General features: G+C 39.9%; 1 protein-coding gene across 1 annotated transcript; it reads right to left on the bottom strand.

The window, feature by feature from the left end:
* Positions 1–7,071: 7,071 nt before the first annotated feature.
* Positions 7,072–15,069, bottom strand: zgc:110699 (uncharacterized protein LOC325371 homolog). The gene is made up of 8 exons (XM_057830019.1): positions 14,739–15,069; positions 14,594–14,662; positions 14,352–14,408; positions 12,303–12,376; positions 11,891–12,029; positions 11,453–11,546; positions 11,212–11,283; positions 7,072–7,286 (listed from the first exon to the last, which is right to left on the bottom strand). Exons 2-8 carry the CDS (start codon positions 14,637–14,639, stop codon positions 7,178–7,180), a joined length of 591 nt encoding a protein of 196 aa, XP_057686002.1. The 5' UTR covers positions 14,640–14,662; positions 14,739–15,069; the 3' UTR covers positions 7,072–7,177.
* Positions 15,070–16,340: the final 1,271 nt, after the last annotated feature.

Raw genomic sequence — 16,340 nt, 5'->3', positions numbered from 1 at the left:
ATAGGAGTAGACATCGCCATCTACTGTAAGTGAAAGACTTTGCAAGCTGGAATAGGTTCACTTTACCTCTATCTATCCCAGTGGTTCTTAACATGGGTTCGATCAAACCCCAAGGGTTCGGTGAGTAAGTCTAAGGCAGGGGTCCCCAACCTTTTTTGCACCATGGACCGGTGTCATTTGGGTCTTTTTTCCCACGGACCGGTGTTCTGTCAAATTTTGCACCCTACAAAATTTTACTCCCAAAGCTTTTGTGGCGGTGAAAAAGCCCTCTTTTATATTCAGCTGGACTCTTAATGAAAACCAACGGTGCTAAAAAAACTATTTACATCATAAACATACATGTGCAACACGAAAATAGCGTAAATTAATGCTTAATGACATGGCGAAGTCAGTAAGTGAGAGAGCTGCTTGCAGTTGTTGTGTGCAGCTAACATGGCAAACGTAAGTTAATTTCCTTTCTTTAAAGCAGGGGTGTCCAAACTTTTTGCAAAGGGGGCCAGATTTGGTGTGGTAAAAATGTGGGGGGCCGACTTTGGCTGACGTCCTTTACATATAATATATTTAAGCAAATTTTAGCAAGCCGTTCTGTGTGTCACATTTGCTTTATTATAGGGCTGCAGCTATCGAATATTTTAATAGTCGATTAATCGATGGACTAGTTTGTTCGAATATTCGAGTAATCGGATAAGGAACATGAAAAATTAAAACACCTGAGCTGAGCCTCAAATGATATATATAAAAAAAAAAAAAAAAGAGGATCTGTGTACAAAAGAACAATTGGCTAACTTGGATGGCAAAAGTCAGCTAGCTTAAATGCTATAAAGTGCTTAAGTTTTTTTTTTTATTTTTTTTTTTTACAATGCTCTTAACAAGTGATTCAGACACATATTCCCACAAAAACGGCTAAATATACCTACAGACTAAATTAAGAATGCATTAAAAAAACATCGCTCAAACAAAAACTTAGATTATGTTGGTCTTAACAGGGAGCAGTCGGATTCAGCCATGTGAAAAGAGACAGACCAGAGGGCATTGTATCCACCCTCATCAGTAAAATTAAATGCAAACACTTTTAAAATCAACCATTACAATGCCACTTCAATTAAACGAATACTTGAAGCAACAACATTTAGCTTAAATATTTTTTTCCAATCGAATACTCGAGTTAATCGATTAATCGTTGCAGGACTACTTTTTTTTAAATTAATAATTTCAACAATTTTGCAACTAGCGTTTGTGGCGTTCTCTTTCGACTCTCGGGCTCTTGCGAAATACAACTAGTTTCAAGTTGCTTCAACTTCTCGCTACGTATTTACCCTGTAATCTTGTCGTACATGTCAACATGTCTTGTTTAGTAATATCGCCTCATATTGAACTCTTTAAAAACATCGAATGTCTCTTTGCAAATGAGGCAGACACAGTCGTTGCGTATTTTAGTAACGAAATAGTCCAGTTTCCACCTATCCTTTAAGCGCCAGCCGTTGCAGTCAACTTTTTTTGTTGTTGATTGTCGCCATTTTAGAAAATTGGGAGTAAAGGGTCACACCTGGTAATGTTGCTTAGAGTGCTGCTCCCTTTTAGTGGGTAAATGAGGAGCAGCATTTAGTGTGTAAGCTACTTCATATGCTTGTAGCAGTACTGCTGACCAATTTATTAGGTCTGTGTGCGGGCCAGATGTTATTGATTTTATGACATAGGCTGGGGGCCGGATGAAATCTGACCACGGGCCGCATTTGGCCCCCGGGCCGAACTTTGGACATGTCTGCTTTAAAGAAAGTTTATAGTGTGTACTTTGGAATCGCTGCATTCGCGGTCATTTTTAACGTTACGTGCATGCCAAATTTGTCAGAACGACGGCAATGTGCGGCAGAAAAATACAGCAAATATAAAATAACATTTTCTGTTAGCCCCGTCGTGTTAAGTGCAGGGAAAATACAACTCACCCGCTGAATTAGTGGGAGACCTGAGCTTGTTTCATTGCGACAAGATGGTCCCGAGATGGGAGAGTGAGAGAAGCCGGCTTCACAAGGATAGTTGGAAATTGTAGCAGTTTTCAGTGCTCTCCTTGCGATGTCAGGATATTCCGAAATGACTTTAATCCAGAACCTCGGTAGAGTTGTTGTCTCAAATGTACGTTTAAAGTCGCCGTGATTTGCAATCTCTACAAGCTGATATTCCTGTTGCAAAGAAATGCTTGAATCACTCGATTTATTCATATACGGGTCACGAATCAACTCCTTCGCAGTTCGTGGGTCTTTAGTGATTGGGAAGTAGAATAGATTTTGTTTTCTTCAAGGTTGTAGGCCCATCTTCTTGCTCGTCAGGTTCCCTTTTCCCCATAAAAAATCTGTCCAAAGACGTCTGTTTTTTAGTCATTCTAGTGTGGGGGCTAATTATTTCCGGGAACAAATGTGATTGGTGACGACCTACGTCATACGTTATTATCGAGGCAAAGCACACATAGATATGCTAACAGTCCAATCAATGCATTTCTATGACGACCTCCTATCCTGTAGTTGTAGATCTCGAGTAGACAGGGCTACTGGGGTATTAAGAGGCACATGCCAAAGTCAATCGGTTGGGGACCCTTGGTCTAAGGGGTTCACCGAAGGAAAAGAAACGCAAAGCCCTATTTTCGTACGCTGATTAAATGTAGTTGTGTCTAGTGGTTTTAAGTGAAGGAAATAGTATCTTTTCTCGTATTTACCGATCGACTGTTTGTATTACTCTAACACACTTTACAACAATCAGTCAGGGAATAGTATCTTCTCGTATTTACTGCTTGACTGTTTGTATTACTCTAACACACCCAAGATAAACTAAATAGCACTTAAACCATAGTTTAAGGAAAACAAGCAGAATATAGGACATAAGAGATACATGACGCCTTCTTATCACAGAAGCCCAACGTGTGCATCATGCAACTGACTGAGCAAGATTGAAGCTGACGAGGCAAGACATCTACAAGTCCACGTCTGCACCACCTACTCCCGTAATCAGTTCTACCCGATAGTTCAGAACAAATGGCGGGACGTCCGGTCCCAACACAAGGAGCACCGGAGAACGCCCGATATCCAACTGATAACACGACTGATAAGACTCCATAAGCCCCTTTGACACTGAAGTGGCAAAGTCCACAACTCTCATTGCCCTGACAACAATGACTCCCGAATCCTCCTGTCCGATCCACAAACTGACAATAATCCTGAACAATGCCCAAGCACACCCTTCTTCTGCCCACAGCCCGCCCCGCGAACGCCTTCAAAAAGACTGAATGTTTAACTAATTGTTGTCATTTTTCTCGGGAATCTTTTATTGACTTGTGATAGGTGACCTTGGAACGAGTCTGCCTCCCCGCCTGAGTCCATTTCTGTTTCGCCTTGCCGTTTGATCGCTGTCGACCTAAATAAATTGTCGAAGCGTGCTTCGAAGCCTTTTTCCAGCTTTCAAAATGGAGTCAGTACAAGGGGTTAAGACTAAAGTGAACGCGCGGAGTTTGGCCTTTTGGCCGGGTTGTCTGGATCTCGTTGGCCCGGGTCATTGGAGCTGCGCCAGTGTGGGTCCGGCGGTTCGGCTGTCGTGATTCCGGCCGTCTGGCTAAAAGGTCAGATTCATTCATAAGTAAGTGGCTTTTTAGACCAAGTATTGGCCTTAGTCCATTTCTTTTAACTGCTAGTCTACGATCTGATAGGAGGAGGAACTGGTTTGCTCAGTGGAAGGTTGACTCGTACTTGGTATGAGGGAATACAACAATGACCAATGGGCTGTGTGGTCTCAAATTTTGACCTGTTTTCCTGTTTGACATTCACTATTGTCAAAGTGAGAAGAATCTTGAACGGGAATTTGCTAAATTATTAGCTGTCTAGCCTAGTTTTAAGTTTGAAAAAAATTGCTTTATTATCCAATTCCGAAGGGTTCGGTGAATCCACATGTGAAACGTGGGGTTCCGTACCTTCAGCAAGGTTTAGAACCACCGCTCTATCCTATTCCTACCTAACTTCAGCCAACCACAGCTGCAAAGTCATCAGCTGAGAGTCGCTGATGTGGTGTTCTAATCTCAGGTTGATTCAATGCAGAGCAACACACTCAGAAAGACATTTTCAGATATAGGCTCTTCAAGGCAGAGAAAAGATTTATGTGGTTGTTCAATTTAAAGCCTTTAACACCTGAGCTTATTTTGTCCGAATTTGCATGCTTTTAATGTTGCCTTTTTATTTGAAAGAAAAAATGTTTACAATGACCTGGTTGAGTCCTTTTTTCTAGGACATCATAACATTTATGTCCAAACTGTTGTTTTCTTCACTGACTAATTATAATCAACATTTTGGATCCAAAAAGACATTATAGAAAAAAAATAAAAAATAAAAAAAATAAAATAGGGTCAAAATTTGTTATATTGATGTGCCATTAACAACCAAACATGCTCAATGGAATGTTTTGAAGCTTGATAATATTTATTCAACTTGTTAGGATAAACATTCAACAGAAAAAAATGAGACTGAATAGTTTTGTATTTGATAATTCAACAGAAACAGCATGTATGGTCAAAGGTGGTGTTTTTGTCCTTTCTACATACTATGGTCAAAACAGGTTATATGCAGTAGACCAACAGCGCAAAATAGTGAATATACACTCACCGGCCACTTTATTAGGTACACCATGCTAGTAACGGGTTGGACCCCCTTTTGCCTTCAGAACTGCTTCAATTCTTCGTGGCATAGATTCAACAAGGTGCTGGAAGCATTCCTCACAGAGTTTGGTCTATATTGACATGATGGCATCACACAGTTAGTGCAGATTTGTCGGCTGCACATCCAAGATGCGAATCTCCCGTTCCACCACATCCCAAAGATGCTCTATTGGATTGAGATCTGGTGACTGTGGAGGCCATTTGAGTACAGTGAACTCATTGTCATGTTCAAGAAACCAGTCTGAAATGATTCCAGCTTTATGACATGGCGCGTTATCCTGCTGAAAGTAGCCATCAGAAGTTGGGTACATTGTGGTCATAAAGGGATGAACATGGTCAGCAACAATACTCAGGTAGGCTGCTGCGTTCCAACGATGCTCAATTGGTACCAAGGGGCCCAAAGAGTGCCAAGAAAATATTCCCCACACTGTTACACCACCACCACCAGCCTGAACCGTTGATACAAGGCAGGATGGATCCATGCTTTCATGTTGTTGACGCCAAATTCTGACCCTCCCATCCGAATGTCGCAGCAGAAATCGAGACTCATCAGACCAGGCAACGTTTTTCCAATCTTATATTGTCCAATTTCGATGAGCTTGTGCAAATTGTAGCCTCATTTTCCTGTTCTTAGCTGAAAGGAGTGGCACCCACCGTGGTCTTCTGCTGTTGTATCCCATCTGCCTCAAAGTTCGACGTACTGTGCGTTCAGAGATGCTCTTCTGCCTACCTTGGTTGTAACGGGGGGTTATTTGAGTCACAGTTGCCTTTCTATCAGCTCGAACCAGTCTGGCCATTCTCCTCTGACCTCTGGCATCAACAAGGCATTTCCGCCCACAGAACTGCCGCTCTCTGGATATTTTTTCTTTTTCGGACCATTCTCTGTAAACCCTGGAGATGGTTGTGCGTGAAAATCCCAGTAGATCAGCAGTTTCTGAAATATTCAGACCAGCCCTTCTGGCACCAACAACCATGCCACGTTTAAAGTCACTCAAATCACCTTTCTTCCCCATACTGATGCTCGGTTTGAACTGCAGGAGATTGTCTTAAACCATGTCTAAATGCCTAAATGCAATGAGTTGCCGCCATGTGATTGGCTGATTAGAAATTCAGTGTTAACGAGCAGTTGACAGGTGTACCTAATAAAGTGGCCGCTGAGTGTATATATACTAGTATATATATACAGTATATACCATCATGCAAAAAAAGGTTTGGAGGATACCTCTTTTTGAGGTTAGGTATGGCACCCATCACCTTATCAAAAGTAAATACATATTCAAGCTTCTCGAACACATACATCTATGTACAAATTGTAAACTTTGATAGTGGGGGAAAAAAATAATGAAATAAAACATTAAAAAAGTCTTTCAAAAAATATTGACATTAAACTTGTTCAGTTCATTTTTTTCAGGCATGCCACTCAGCTTCCTCTCGAACAGTGTTCCCCAACCTTATTTGCACAACGGACCGGTGTAATGTGGGCCTTTTTTTCACGGACCGGCAACGTGTGGCAGAAAATGACAGTAAATATAAAATAACACGTCGGGGCTTAAGTGCAGGGAAATTGTCACTCACCATATACTGAATCAATCTTTTTTTTTTTAAACAGCGGCCTCTCCTAAAACTTGTCGGCAAATATCCTTGGTTGCAAGCATAATGAGTTCTTCTTCAATCATGAAAGGTTTCTTAGCTTTAGCAATATGGTTCGCCATGAGGTATGATGCTCTCAGTGCATTCGCTTTTGTTGCCTCCTTTGCGAGCTTTTAGCCACATATTATGCAGAATGGACTTCGCTGTAGGCTCCTCTTCTGGCTCAGCAGATGGCTTTTCCTTGTAAAAAAGCTGTCCAAAGACATCGCCGCCCACAGCACACAGCCAACAGCCGCTAAAGTTACTGTTACATTGACTGGCGGGGGCTGCTATAGGTGCGCAAACACCCTAGTAATTGCGGCCAGCCACTAGATGGCGACCTATACAAATCTTTACTCGGATTAGTCTATAAAGTAGACATGGATATTGATGTGTCAAGAGAGTTAATAAATTATTTACTTCGCTGCGGCCTGGTAGCAAATGCGCCACGGACCGGTACCGGTTCGTGGCCCGGTGTTTGGGGACCACTGCTCTTGAAGATGACACAGAGCTCCGTCACACACTACGTAACACAGACCACTCTTCCGCAGTTTGCTATGCTCTGATATGCGTAAACGTTTCGCTGCCGACACGTTCGCTGTTAAAGGGTTTTGATACAGTGGGGAGAACAAGTATTTGATACACAGTCAATGGGAAAACCCATTGGCAGAGTATCAAATACTTGTTCTCCCCACTGTAGATAGGCAAGAACCAAACTCCTGTATTTATATATAAACAATAACGGTATCATTTCCCATATCATGTCCGACCCCTCTAAAGAGAAACCACATCTGTAGTTTTCACATAGGTTTATACAGACCCAAGTACCCCTCTATACTGCAACGACTACGTAAAAGGTCACCACTGCATGGTTTTCGATCGGGTCAGTTTCCTTGTCAGAGCGTGGCGCATAGTCAGCATGTAGGAACGGCGATCAGGCAAGGGCCGCTGTTGGTCCAGGACTCGCCTGTCACACATTGGTGGAGGAAAAAATGTCTGATTATAAGCAGGGGTGAAAGTGGCTAGAATTTCTTGCCGGAACTCCCCGACGTAATATAACACATACAAAAACTGATTTTCATTCAAAATAGTATTTTTTCAATAATTTGCAAATAAAAGTGAACAAAAACACCAATTACCCCAACCTCCATGTCCTAATTTTTATTTTCCCTCATTTCCTCACATACAAAATGCCAAATCTCAATTTTAACTTCTTAAGAACATAGGATGTATATTAAAATTGAAGTTAATGTAAACATTTACTTTTTTTTTTTTTTTTTTAAATATGAAAGATATAAGTAACATACATTCAGAAAAATAAGTACAAATTACTTATATTATGCAGAGTGAAATGGAATATATTTTGAAGATCCCGCAAACATTGACTTTTTTAAATCATAAGGAAATGAATAAGTAGCCTAAAATAAATGAACAAATATAAGTCCAAAGTGTACATTGACAGCTAAGATATTCTGAACCTCCCCATCACAGCAAATAAAACTAAATATGATAAATAAGCCTCCTCAACTCTTTCGTTGCTGTTAAAGATTTGATCCATTTTATGTTGTATTGCCCTTTTTGGTCGCATCAATTCAACAACCTTTTTTTTTTTTCTGCTGTTCCAGATAACATGCACATTTGAACCAATCAGAGCTAACTCACTCTGCTGATCACATGTCAGTATGTCAGCCAATTGTAAGGATAAATGAGTCCTAACTCTCATCATTTTAGATACAGTGCCTTGCAAAAGTATTCGGCCCCCTTGAATCTTGCAACCTTTCGCCACATTTCAGGCTTCAAACATAAAGATATGAAATTTATTTTTTTTGTCAAGAATCAACAACAAGTGGGACACAAACGTGAAGTGGAACAACATTTATTGGATAATTTAAACTTTTTTAACAAATAAAAAACTGAAAAGTGGGGCGTGCAATATTATTCGGCCCCTTTACTTTCAGTGCAGCAAACTCACTCCAGAAGTTCAGTGAGGATCTCTGAATGATCCCATGTTGTCCTAAATGACCGATGATGATAAATAGAATCCACCTGTGTGTAATCAAGTCTCCGTATAAATGCACCTGCTCTGTGATAGTCTCAGGGTTCTGTTTAAAGTGCAGAGAGCATTATGAAAACCAAGGAACACACCAGGCAGGTCCGAGATACTGTTGTGGAGAAGTTTAAAGCCGGATTTGGATACAAAAAGATTTCCCAAGCTTTAAACATCTCAAGGAGCACTGTGCAAGCCATCATATTGAAATGGAAGGAGCATCAGACCACTGCAAATCTACCAAGACCCGGCCATCCTTCCAAACTTTCTTCTCAAACAAGGAGAAAACTGATCAGAGATGCAGCCAAGAGGCCCATGATCACTCTGGATGAACTGCAGAGATCTACAGCTGAGGTGGGAGAGTCTGTCCATAGGACAACAATCAGTCGTACACTGCACAAATCTGGCCTTTATGGAAGAGTGGCAAGAAGAAAGCCATTTCTCAAAGATATCCATAAGTCATAAGTCTTGTTCAAAGTTTGCCACAAGCCACCTGGGAGACACACCAAACATGTGGAAGAAGGTGCTCTGGTCAGATGAAACCAAAATTGAACGTTTTGGCCACAATGCAAAACGATATGTTTGGCGTAAAAGCAACACAGCTCATCACCCTGAACACACCATCCCCAATGTCAAACATGGTGGTGGCAGCATCATGGTTTGGGCCTGCTTTTCTTCAGCAGGGACAGGGAAGATGGTTAAAATTGACGGGAAGATGGATGCAGCCAAATACAGGAACATTCTGGAAGAAAACCTGTTGGTATCTGCACAAGACCTGAGACTGGGACGGAGATTTATCTTCCATCAGGACAATGATCCAAAACATAAAGCCAAATCTACAATGGAATGGTTAAAAAATAAACGTATCCAGGTGTTACAATGGCCAAGTCAAAGTCCAGACCTGAATCCAATCGAGAATCTGTGGAAAGAGCTGAAGACTGCTGTTCACAAACACTCTCCATCCAACCTCACTGAGCTCGAACTGTTTTGCAAGGAAGAATGGGCAAGAATGTCAGTCTCTCGATGTGCAAAACAGATAGAAACATAACCCAAGCGACTTGCAGCTGTAATTGGAGCAAAAGGTGGCGCTACAAAGTATTAACGCAAGGGGGCCGAATAATATTGCACGCCCCACTTTTCAGTTTTTTATTTGTTAAAAAAGTTTAAATTATCCAATAAATTTTGTTCCACTTCACGATTGTGTCCCACTTGTTGTTGATTCTTGACAAAAAATTAAAATTTTATATCTTTATGTTTGAAGCCTGAAATATGGCGAAAGGTTGCAAGGTTCAAGGGGGCCGAATACTTTTGCAAGGCACTGTATCTGCAACTTAGTTTTGTTAAGGGTATCATAGCGCTTTTCCCAAATAAACCTCCAACAACAGTTTTAGATGATGTTATGTCTTTAGATCCGACAGAGAAAGGGGGAATTAAGCGCATTTTTAATCTAATTTCTCATATGGTAGCTCTGTCCTTATCCAGAATCAAAGACCTGTGGGCACGGGATCTTCAAACACCAATTGGAGAGGGACTGTGGTCTAAGGTTTTGGGTAGGGTACATAATTCATCTATGTGCGCTCGTCATGCTCTGATTCAATATAAAGTACATCGGGTACACTATTCTAAGGTCAGATTGTCCAGAATCTTTCCAGAAATCAGCACTTTGTGTGATAGGTGTAAGCTGGCGGATGCAACACTGATCCATATGTTTTGGTTATGTCCGAGCTTAGAAATATTTTGGAAGGGTATTTTTGAAGCCCTCTCCCTAGTGTTAGGGGTCGGAATCACTCCTGATCGTTTAATATCAATATTTGGAGTTTTACGGGAGGGTCTGTGGCTGCCTACTTGGGGTGTAGGGTTATTGCTTTTACCACCCTTTTGGCGCGACGTTTGGTTCTTTTGAGGTGGAAGGAGGCTGCCCCACCCACAACGTCGCATTGGATAAGGGATGTGCTGATGAACCTTAGGCTCGAGAACATCAGATATATTCTTCGCGGTTCTAAAAAGAAATTTTATAGTACATGGGGACCTTTTCTTTCATTCTTTGACAACACCGCTACACAAGTGCAGGAATGACATATGCACTGTTATATTGTGCTAATTTAGCCATGGGGATGGGCAACGGTACGGTCGCTTTCCATGCTGCTCCTATTTGGTGGGACATTTGAATGTATTGCACTGTATTTTTATTCTGTAACCATTATGTATTGGAAGTGATGGCATGGAAGATCTTTCTATGACTCTTTGGACATTTACGATTAGACTTAGACTTCATGGTTGGTTGTGTTGGATAACTTTTTTTTTTGTTCTGTTTTTTTGTAAAACCAATAAAAAGAAATTTGAAAGAAAGGATAAATGAGTCCAGGCGTTTTGCCTTGCTGCGTGCATTCACACATTGACGTGACTCATCATCGTCAGACTCAGATAACTGCAGCAGCTGGGGAAACCTCCATGCCGTCCGTAGAATAAAATAAATAATAAATATTGGTGGGAACAGATTACGCTACACCAGCACTTTATTATGCTTGTTGTTAACACTTGTGCATGTAAATATGATGTTGGTAGATTGTTTTCTTCTTGGAGATGAAATGCATGTGTGGCAGCTTGGCCTTTTTTTTTCATAGCGTTTTGACAGTTACCGTCATATTTTTGGAATCAAAGCACCGTGCACCGGAACTGCGTTCTGGCCCTGAGTCTTACACTGGAACTGCGTTCCTGACCGTTGTGGCCCACTTTCACCCCTGATTATAAGTGATTTAAGTTATTTTAGCGACCATTGAGGGATCTCAAATTTGTCCAGAACTGTAAGTGTAAAAAAGAATTATTCACATGACAGAAAACCAACCTGATCAGCTGAAACACGGCAGCTTCCACAGCTAACACAGCTTCAGCCACCGATAACTCCCTGAAACCACACCTCCACACACGCAAACATCACTTTAGTCATTAATTTATATTTCTGAGTCAGTATGAACCAAAGAATGGATTAGGCTTAGTTCAAATGTTTGGCAAAAAAAACTTGAAACACACATTGACCCAAGTATTCTGTATATGCACATTTGTCATATGGTACTGTCCATACAAACCTTAGATCACGAGCTAATCTCTGTCCTTCCTCTGTTGTCACCTCTCTGCCAATTTCCAAGTCTGCTTTATTGGCTACCAGCACTGTTGGCACAGCTGAGTCACACACCCATGGTTACTTCCCGGATGAAGACTTATAAATCTTACCATCACATGTGACTGTGTAAACGCTTATTTCTTCAGAACATGGCGAGTATCTGATGTGTGTGTGCGTGTGTGTGTATATGTCAAGGTGACAATAGGCAGGCTCCATCCAGGGCTTACACAAGAGAGCAAACATAGTGAAAACACAGTCCCTGGGTAGATCGCACAGAGCTGGTTCTGGCGTTTTGGTTGGTTAGTCAGTAGTCTTGACGTATTACTGTTAATGTCGGTGATGTAGCCACAATGCTTCAAATGCGTGTGAGGTCTCGTGATTTGTGAGTCAATTCTTTTCTTACCTAGACTCTGTTTAGTTTGGTCAATAATTCTTTTGAGCCGTGAGACCTCCAGAAAACTATGGCGGTGTGTGATGGAATAGAGCAACAGGAAGCCATCAGCCCAGCGGATGGATTCCTCGAGGGACCGTGCGCAGGTTTCCTGTCATAGAAAACGGCATCAGTACACTTCAGAGCTTTAAAATATATTACTTTCGGAGTCAAAATGTTCAATTGCAAACCATGCTACAAAATATTCACGCAAATGCTATGGTCTATTCAAAAGTAATATGACAACAGACAAGGCTAATTCATCAAAATTCAGAAACTTGTACTTGTGTTGATTGAGAATTGGATTAAGAAAAAAAAAACCTTAAAGAAGTACAATTTGTGGTACACCACAGGTTCATGAGGAATAGAACACACTAGTATGTACCTTACAAGCTGGATCCAAAATCTCAAGGTTAACAACTTCCTGGTCCACCAGGTGGCAGCATCTGTAGGTCACCTCTGGTGGAACACATGATGGCAGTGAGGATAGCTTGCTTTTCTTTTGACATTAAACCTTTCAGGGACACTGGTCACTTGCCTGGACAGCTATTCAAAAGTTGACACTTAAGACCTTTAAACCTTATAGGGGAAGCGGCTATTTTTAGTCATTTAAATAAAATCAAATATTAGCAACTGTTCTATATATATATATATATATATATATATATATATATATATTAGGGCTGTCAAAATTATCGCGTTAACGGGCGTTAATTTTTTAAATTAATCACGTTAAAATATTTGACGCAATTAACGCAGATGCCCCGCTCACAGATTTAAATGACAGTACAATGAAACGCTCACTTGTTGTGTTTTATGGAGTTTTGCCGCCCTCTGCTGGCGCTTGGGTGCAACTGCTTTTATAGGCTTCAGCACCCATGAGCATTGTGTAAGTAATTATTCACATCAACAATGGCGGGCTACTAGTTTATTTTTTGATTGAAAATTGTACAAATTTTATTAAAACGAAAACATTAAGAGGGGTTTTAATATACAATTTCTATAACTTGTACTAACATTTTTCTTTTAAGAACTACAAGGCTTTCTATCCATGGATCGCTTTAACAGAATGTTAATAATGTTAATGCCATCTTCTTGATTTATTGTTATAATAAAGAAATACAGTCCTTATGTACCGTATGTTAAATGTATATATCCATCTTGTGTCTTATCTTATCATTCCAACTATAATTTACTGAAAAATATGGCATATTTTATAGATGGTTTGAACTGCGATTAATTGCGATTAATTACAATTAATTAATTTTTAAGCTGTAATTAACACGATTAAAAATTTTAATGGTTTGAAAGCCCTAATATATATATATATATATATATATAAATTATGATTATCCAATTTTTATATTATGTTTTAAACATGAGTACAATGAGTACATTTATAATATGTTAATAAAAACTAAGTCAATGAAGTTAAAATAAATACACACTTGTTACATGTTAATAAAAACTAAGTCAATGAAGTTAAAATAAATACACACTTGTTACAGGCCCAAGTAACACTCTAAAGTTGATTTTTTCCTCCCTTTGTCGTATTTAACTCATTGCATGCCATTGATGGCGATAAATGTCCAATACATTTAAATTGGGACGACTGCTCTTGTTTCAGTGCCATTGACAGAGATAGACGTCCAATCTATTGAGATGGGAAAGGCGAAGTTCATTTGTCCCTCGTAGTCAAAATGGATTGGACTTCTATCAATGTCAACATATAAATTAAATGAGTGCCCGTAAGGGCAAAAATGTATTACGGCATATATTTATATATATACATTAGGGCTGTCAAACGATTCAAATTTGTCATCGAGTTCATTACAGCTTAAAAATTGATTAATCGTAATTATTCACAATTCAAACCATCTATAAAATATGCCATATTTTTTGTAAATTATTGTTGGAATGGAAAGATGAGACACAAGACGGATATATACATTCAAACATACGGTGCAGAAGTACATTATTAACATTCTGTTAAAGTGATCCATGGATAGAAAGACTTGCAGTTCTTAAAATATAAATGTTAGTACAAGTTATAGAAATTTTACATTAAAATCCCTCTTAATGTTTTCGTTTTAATAAAATTTGTAAAATTTTCAATCAAAAAATAAACTAGTAGCTCGCCATTGTTGATGTCAATAATTATACAATTCTCATTGTGCTGAAACCCATAAAACCAGTAGAACCCAAGCGCCAGCAGAGGGCAACAAAACACAAAAAAACACAAGTAACAAGTGGACATTACACTGTGCTTTCATTTTAATCTGTTTGAGCGGGGCATGTGCGTTAAATGCGTCAAATATTTTAATGTGATTAATTTAAAAAATGAATTACTGCCTGTTAACGCGATAATTTTGACAGCCCTAATATATATATATAAGAATTTGTGCATGAAAGTGTTAAATTGCAAATATCTTACCCTTCTTGTGGTCATATTCCCCAATGAATCGTTTTGTCATGAAGCGGACACACAGGGCTGTAGAAACAGAGAATAAAGCACTGCTGAAAGGAAATGAAAGAAATAATCATTTTAGGAAATTCATACAAGTGTGCGATCTGTGGTTGGCTTTTACTATGAGTGTGATTTGTAAATTTTCCGATCAAGTAGTCGGATTTCCCCACCATGTCAAATTTACATATATCATCACAAAGGCAGTCTACCTGTCTTTCCTGTGTTCGGAGTTCCCAGGACGAGAAGCTTTACCATTGCCTTCTGCTTGGGGAATATCCCTGGAAAGACAGAGAAAATCATCCCACAAAAAAACTGACACAGAAGACTATAAAAGCACGAGGACTTCACACTTACCTTGATAATAAAACACCAAATAAGGCTTGGATTAAGACACCAAAGACCCTCTCTTCTTCCTTGCCCAGAGGAAACTGACTCTCAGCAACTGGAGTCAGCTGGGTTGAGGACACGCACAAAATGCAGGCTTCCCAATCTGGCTGCAGACATTCACATAAACCTTTCACTGGGCCTTAAATACAAACCATCAGTTCCAGACAGCTGCAATATACTTGTTTGAACATTCCATGTTTAACAACTTATATATCACAAATGTGATTACAAATAGCCTATCCTCTCAGATGTACACACTATCCAATGTTTATGAACAATTATTTGGGGAAAAAAATTGTCCTTCTCAAAAAATTAGCATAGTGTGATAAAGTTCATTATTTTCTGTAATGTACTGATAAACATTAGACTTTCATATATTTTATATTCATTACACACAACTGAAGTAGTTCAAGCCTTTTATTGTTTTAATATTGATGATTTTGGCAAAAAAGTCAAGAAAAACCAAAAATCCGTATCTCAAAAAAATTGCATATCATGAAAAGATACTCTAAAGAAGCTACTAACCAAATCATCTGAATCAACAAATTAACTCAAAACCCCTGCGAAAGATTCCTGAGGCTTTTAAAAACTCCCAGCCTGGTTCATTATTCAAAACCGCAATCATGGGCAAGACTGCCGACCTGACTGCTGTCCAGAAGGCCATCATTGACACGCTCAAGCAAGAGGCTAAGACACAGAAAGAAATTTTTGAGCGAATAGGCTGTTCCCAGAGTGCTGTATCAAGGCACCTCAGCGGGAAGTCTGTGGGAAGGAAAAAGTGTGGCAGGAAACGCTGCACAATCAGAAGAGGGGACCACACCCTGAGAAAGATTGTGGAGAAGGGCCGATTCCAGACCTTGGGGGACCTGCAGAAACAGTGGACTGAGTCTGGAGTAGAAACATCCAGAGCCACAATGCACAGGCGTGTGCTGGAAATGGCAGAAGCGCCTGACCTGGGCTACAGAGAAGCAGCATTGGACTGTTGCTCAGTGATCCAAAGTACTTTTTTCAGATGAAAGCAAATTTTGCATATCAGGAGATTTTGGAGCACTTCATGCTTCCGTCTGCTGAAAAGCTTTATGAAGATGAAGATTTCATTTTTCAGCACGACCTGGCACCTGCTCACAGTGCCAAAACTACTGGTAAATGGTTTACTGACCATGGAATTATTGTGCTCAATTGGCCTGCCAACTCTCCTGACCGGCCCCTATACCAGACCCAACACTGCGGATGAGCTTAAGGCCGCTGTCAAAGAATCCTGGGCCTCCATAACACCTCAGCAGTGCCACAGGCTGATTCCCTCCATGCCACGCTGCACTGAAGCAGTTATTTCTGCTAATGGATTCCCGACCAAGTGTTGAGCGCATAGCTGATATAATTAATTGAAGGGTGACTTTTTTGTATTAAAAAACACTTTTTTGTATTGGTCGGATGAAATATGCTAATTTTTTGAGATAGGGATTTGTGGTTTTTCTTGACCTTTTTGCCAAATTCATCAATATTAAAACAATAAAAGGCTTGAACTACTTCAGTTGTGTGTAATGAATCTAAAATATATGAAAGTATAAT

The sequence above is a fragment of the Corythoichthys intestinalis genome, chromosome 2 (assembly GCF_030265065.1).
Source record: "Corythoichthys intestinalis isolate RoL2023-P3 chromosome 2, ASM3026506v1, whole genome shotgun sequence".
Classification (NCBI taxonomy): Eukaryota; Metazoa; Chordata; class Actinopteri; order Syngnathiformes; family Syngnathidae; genus Corythoichthys; species Corythoichthys intestinalis.
Note: the sequence above shows the minus strand (reverse complement) of the source record. Positions and strands in the feature narration are given on the sequence as shown.

Excerpts from the sequence above, each read along its gene's own strand:
- zgc:110699 (XM_057830019.1), bottom strand. The coding sequence starts at position 14,639 with ATGGTAAAGCTTCTCGTCCTGGGAACTCCGAACACAGGAAAGACAG. Across the intron at positions 12,377-14,351 it reads GGAATATGACCACAAGAAGG|AGGTGACCTACAGATGCTGC; the intron begins GTAAGATATTTG and ends GTGTTCCACCAG. Across the intron at positions 12,030-12,302 it reads TTTTGGATCCAGCTTGTAAG|GAAACCTGCGCACGGTCCCT; the intron begins GTACATACTAGT and ends TTTCTATGACAG.